Source organism: Sinocyclocheilus anshuiensis, unplaced genomic scaffold (assembly GCF_001515605.1).
Source record: "Sinocyclocheilus anshuiensis isolate Anshui unplaced genomic scaffold, SAMN03320099.WGS_v1.1 scaffold590, whole genome shotgun sequence".
Classification (NCBI taxonomy): domain Eukaryota; kingdom Metazoa; phylum Chordata; class Actinopteri; order Cypriniformes; family Cyprinidae; genus Sinocyclocheilus; species Sinocyclocheilus anshuiensis.
Window position 1 is genome coordinate 2,492,108 of NW_015544192.1, and position 6,264 is coordinate 2,498,371.

Below are 6,264 nucleotides of genomic sequence, written 5' to 3' on the forward strand. Positions count from 1 at the left end.
AAAAATTAAAAACTGACTGTCCATGCTAGAAATCTTATAATGGGCCATGGTTGGATCTTCCAACAGGACAATGATAAACAAGCAAACATCAAAATCAAAACAAAAATGGGTCACTGAGAACAAAACCAAGCTTCTGCCCTGGCCAACCCAGTTCCCTGAGCTGAACCCTATATTAAATGAGTGTGATGAACTGAAGAGAAGCAGCAACATGCAGCTGAAAATCTGGAGAGATTCTGTATGAAGGAATGGTCTCTGATCTCCTGTCAGATGTTCTCTAAACTCTTCAGACTTTATATGGGCCATGGTTGGATCTTCCAACGGGACAATGATCCACAAACAAACATCAAAATCAAAACAAAAATGGGTCACTGAGAACAAAACCAAGCTTCTGCCCTGGCCAACCCAGTTCCCTGAGCTGAACCCTATATTAAATGAGTGTGATGAACTGAAGAGAAGCAGCAACATGCAGCTGAAAATCTGGAGAGATTCTGTATGAAGGAATGGTCTCTGATCTCCTGTCAGATGTTCTCTAAACTCTTCAGGCATTATAGGTGAAGACTCGGAGCTGTTCTCTTGGCAAAAGGAGGTTGCAAAAAGTATTGGATAAAAGGGTATGATTAATTGTGACCAATGTGTATTAGAGAAAAACATTTTCTCTAAGATTTCTCTCCCATTTTAAATTTTTATTCTCCAATGAAAGGTTAGATTTTAGTAAATTTTTTAAATAAAATATCTAAAGGATTGATGATACGGATTAGTTTTCATAGCCTTCTTTGATCAAATTTACCAAGGGTATGAATAATTTTGAGCACAACTGTATATATTCAGACAAATATATAAATACTGAGATATATACACATACACACACTACCATTCAAAAGTTTGGTGTCTGTAAGATGCTTCCCAATGCTGATTATATTTGTTTAAAAAATACAGTAAAAACAGTAATATTGTAAAATATTACTACAACTTAAAGTTACTGTTTTAAATTGTAGTCGTTTTTTTAAATACAATTTATTCCAGTGATGGCAAAGCTGAATTTTCAGCAGCCATTACTTAAGTCTTCAGTGGATCAAAAAAAACCTTACAACCTTAAAAAATCTTACTATTAAACATATGAACATATATTTTGTCAAAAGACCGAAAACATATATTTTGCTATATCGCCCAGCACTAGTTCATGAATACAGTAGTTTGAAATAAGCCAGTAATAAACAGATTAAACAAACATGAACTTTAGGAAAAAATGTCAATAAATTGCATGGAGAAAACCCACAAAACAAGTTAGGGCTAATGGCTTTGAACTTGACTGTACCTGCTGATAGCTTATTGTGTTACCCAAACCACCTGTGGAGGAGCGGCCCATGCCCAGCTTGGAGGGCATTCTCTGACCCTGAAGCTGGGCAGGATTGGGTGCAATAACCCGTTGTGACATCATCATTGGGGGCAAAGATGCATTGACAGCAGACCTGATTACTGTGTGGCCCTGAGGTGGGGAAAAAAACAGTTATTAATAACTTTGCAATGCACTGTATGACCACTAGATGTCAGCAGACACTGTATATCAGATTGTACACTGTTGACATCAAATGCTTTGTTTGTACTCAACAGATGGACCGTAATTAAAAATGGTAACTGGTACCAATCTATACAGTTATGCTGATCTTAAGGTGCTGCTCCCATGGCAACCAACAGCAGGCTCTAACATGTTCAAGTCTAATGTGTACAACATAATAAGGAGTATCCATGTGCTTTATGCTTATGCTTAAAATTCTCAATAATGCATTTAGAAAAAACAAAAAAACGATCTGTACTTTACTCATATTTAGAAAGGCATAAAACCCCTGTACCTGTGCAGTGCGCAGGCTCTGAGGCTCAGATGAGTGCATGCCAGGCCGCACAGTTAGTTTCCCGAGCCCCTGAGAGCTGTGCATGGGTGACGGCTGCACTGATGATGGGGCATTCTGGACCACCGGCACCTGAAAAGAGAAAAATGAGAGGTCAGAGTCCTTCTATCAAAAACTCATACTGTACCGAGTTTCAGTATAATTTAAAACAATTTGATGGACAACACCATTGATGGACAAATTTTTTTTAATAATATTAAAAATATCTGTATGACAGTATATTCTGCAGTTCTTCCCTGCTGTACCGAATATCTACACTTTTCAAAGTATCATATCGAAGTTAGAAATTCAAATATTGTGAGAAAATTAATTTTGTAGGGTGCCACAAATTTGTTAAAATTTCCAAAGGGTGCCGCGACTAAAAAAAGGTTGGGAAACACTGGTCTAGACGACAATAAACAAGCCTGTACGTTTTTACACCAGAAAAGTGCAAAATAAGATCCCTTCCATTAAAAAAATGTATAAATAACAAAAATAAACTAAGCTGTTTACACCAGAAGCTAGCTACTCCATGCACTTTACTTTGCCCATCCATCTGAAATAATATGACTTTATTTACAAAAATCCTGTGCATGACTTGACTACCATGTATTTTATATTCAAATAACTTCTTGACAGTGATATCAAAGCCAGCTCGTGATGTCTCTGGTCTCTTAAAGGAACTGCTACCTGCCTGATCTGCACTGAGCTAACTGTATACTACACTAAACGTGCACAGCGGTATGGTAGGTATGAGGCTGAGATGTTTTCTCAATTCAAAAAAGGTCTCTAACATGCCTGTTCATCCAATAAATATAATTAAAATTCCCAACTGACAGAGTGTAGAGTTACTGGCCCAGTTGGCATCAAGTGTAGAGTAATGAAGGTACAGGACATTGTGTACGGTTCTGACCTTTTGCACCACGTTCTCCTTCTGCATCTGACTCTGTCTCAGTTTCTTCAGGAGCACCAGCTTGGCCTCCTCCAGCCTGAGCTCCTCTCGGAGAGCTTTGATCATCTGCTGCCGCTCGTCGCCAGTCTTCCCCTGCAGAACAAACACACACACAAGAGGTCAGCAAACAGGTTTACGAGACTCATTCACAGGGTTTAATGGTGGGTAACCAACAACAGATCTGATTCCAACATGGGATACTGCACCTTAAACATCTCCAGGTTGGCCTGATGCCGTTTCTCCTCAGGGTGAGGCGTGCTCCGGGGGCTGGACGCCTCGTTGTCTGATAAAATGATAACGTCTGGCGATGGAGTGCGTCGCTCCCGAACTATTTCACTATGATGAGCACAATTAGAGGAATTTTTAGGGGCACTTTAAATACTAATTTTTAAGGGAATCAAGATGAAAAACAAGGCCTAGCAACACCTGCAGGATAAAATCATTAAATTATAATTTAATTTAACACCATACAGCAAAAACATACCCCACTTCCCAGAATATAAGTGTTTTTTTTTATATTTATATTTTACATTCAATTTACATACAATTTACATTCCAAAGCAACTTACACAACGCAGTTAATATCAAGCAAGCAAACGACTGATCCCAAGGTACGTGAGCCCAAGTTTTTTTATATAACGCATTTCCCTCACACCAGTAGTTTCAGTTTCACTTTAAATACATTTGTTTAGTCCTGGTTGGCATTTTAAAATAAAGGTTGTTTATAATGAATGACACTATTATTTGTGTTTGTTTTATACTTATATTCTGAACAGGGTTGTTTATTAACTAACACTGAAAAAAAACCGGTAAAAAACAAACAAACAAACTGAAATAATCGAGAGTTGAGTGAATCGTTACATCCCTTCTGACTAATGAGCTTATGGAAACTGAATGGTTATTCTGAGGTAAATGATTGTTGCGTGGCATTGTTTACAAGCTTTAAACGTTTTGCGCCATTTGAAGCACTGAATGAGCATGAGACATTTCAGTAAGCTGTACTGTAGACTCTCTTATAATATACTTTTTGGCATCCATTCATGTTTATTTCGTAGTATAGTAGTAAAGAGAAAGATATGATGGGTTCACATGCCGCTTGAACTAAGGCGCTAAAGCAATCGCTCATGCCTCATTAAAGAGCGCCAAAACGGTATTTATTGTTTGAATTTCGTTATGAATTTGGCAGAATTTTAAAACTGATACTTTGCTAATTAAAAGGTAACAGAGCACAAAGCTTATGGTGTTTATTGGACGGCAAGTGCACTTACAAATTATATGACGTTCACGCAGTAACAGAACACAGCATATAGACTAAAGATCTTGATAACAAGAAGCCATATTAGTATCGATTATAAACGAGAATCGTTAACGATATTGTTAATGTGTACACAGCTGACAGGTTTACCTGTTGTAGTTTGTTCAAGTTGTGCACGAAATAGACACTGCTTTTCTGCACTTTTACTTCGCACGTCTCCATCATTTCGATCTTTCTCGTGCTGCACAACTGGAGCTGCTTTAAGCAGGTGTGCCATCAACGCTGGTGTTCGGCAGAGATGAGGACAGTTTTTCCACTAAAACTTTGATGCGCATCGTCTCCGTTTATTACGTGAACATAAAAGATGTGATCTCAAAACAATCAGGAAAAAAGGCATTACATGCAAATTTTACAGTCATAACATGTAAATTTATATAGTCGCCAGTGGCGATCTCAGCAAAAATATCACGCGTAAAGTAATATTTTTGGACGGAAATGCGACCGTTTTAGTCGCAGTCTGGAGCCCTGCGTTACTTGAAATAAAATAAATGTTAACTGAAATAAAATAAAATATTTTAAAAATGTGTTATTTCAGCTAGCTGCCAAGACAGTATTTTTCATTTAAAGGTCCCCTGAAATGCTTAGAATCATGCAGCGTTACTCTATGTGTTGACGTCATTTTAACTGAAACAGGAAGACAGGGCGGGACATATCAAGCAGCCCCGCCCCTTTTTAAAATAGCCAATAGCATTCGTTTATATCACAGCTTGGGCTAGAGCCGTTCAGAGCCGTTGAGCTCCGTAAAGCCGCATTTGACAGGGTATGCCAGCCACAATCTCATCCATATTGCTATAAAATATAGCATTCTGTGTAGAATTCAAATAGCTCCGATATATTTTGAAAAATTTAATTTTGATTTCATGGGGACTTTAAATTTAGTTTATCCTGAGGTACTAAAATAACTAAAACTGAAATAAAAATAAACTATATATAAAAACTACTAAAAATGACAAAAACAATCAAATTATTAAAAACTGAAAATTAAAATTAAGATATAGAAATAAAAACTGATTTAAAACATGAATAAAAACTACAATAATATATCAATAATACTAAAATATCACTGGTTCTGAATAACATTACATTTAAAGGATTTGTTGTAAAGTAAGTGGAACCAAAATACATTTTATAGAGTGTATAATATTTGTAAATGTTTAGTTTTATTTACCGGTATTTCTGAATGTAATAAAATCTGACTTACGCACAGATGCAACACTTTTCTCTCAACGATGCTATTTTCACCAAGCTTATAGTCATGTGCAATTTATTTTCCATAAAATACAGTACTCATTTCAACAAACAGATGTTAAACCCTTTGCCGAAACCTCACCTCCTTCTGGCACTCATGTCCACTGGCTCCTCCACTATGTTTTCCTTCCCATTCTTACTGGGACCTCCATGGCCCCCGACTCTCAAATTTCCATTCATCTTCTCCTCGTAGGCCACAGCTCCCATCAGCCCCTGGCTGCCCCCGGGGCCTTTGCCCTCTGCCATGGCTGCTGCAACCGCTGCCCCCTCCAAAGCGACCAGATCCTTGCGTTTAAGGAGGGCAAGCATCTTAAGCCTCTCCATGGCCTCGTGACCCTCCATCTTCAGGCGCTTGGCCAGAGACTCGTCCCGCTCATCTTGTGCCTCCAGACCCCGCTTCAGCAGGTTCAGCCTCAACGCCTCCTCAGACATCCGCTCCATCCTATCAGCGGCATAGAAAGAGAATATTTGTGAATAAAAAGCTTTTAATCATCCATAGTAGCAATGCAGGAGCAAAGATGATTTAAAAAAGAATAATAATAATAATAAATTAATTTAATTTTAAATAACTTGAGGCAACTCTTACTTAAGAAATATTAACAAATTAACATTTAAATAAAAAGAAATTCATTGTGTTCATTTCACAGCTGTATCAAGAGATTTTGCTGGTACTGGTATCAAATATTGAAATGTTGGTATCGCGACAGCCCTTATCTGTAGGAATCAGTACAAATTCCCCTGCTTGAGACCAATGCAAATCACTTAATTATTCTTTTACAGCGAAAGAGCTGAGAGCAAGTGAGAGAGAGTGAGAGATCTACCATGACTCCTCACACGCCCACAGACTTAACAGAGCCATTAGT

General features: G+C 37.9%; 1 protein-coding gene across 1 annotated transcript in view; it reads right to left on the reverse strand.

The window, feature by feature from the left end:
* The window catches only part of LOC107696601 (transcriptional repressor p66-beta-like), an 11,228-nt gene extending 5,386 nt beyond the window's left edge, over positions 1–5,842 (reverse strand). The window contains exons 1-5 of the mRNA XM_016497042.1: positions 5,484–5,842; positions 3,045–3,174; positions 2,800–2,931; positions 1,851–1,979; positions 1,316–1,486 (exon numbers count right to left, since the gene is read on the reverse strand). Of these exons, the coding sequence (XP_016352528.1) occupies positions 1,316–1,486; positions 1,851–1,979; positions 2,800–2,931; positions 3,045–3,174; positions 5,484–5,842 (921 nt within the window). The remainder of the gene's footprint in view (positions 1–1,315; positions 1,487–1,850; positions 1,980–2,799; positions 2,932–3,044; positions 3,175–5,483) is intronic.
* Positions 5,843–6,264: the final 422 nt, after the last annotated feature.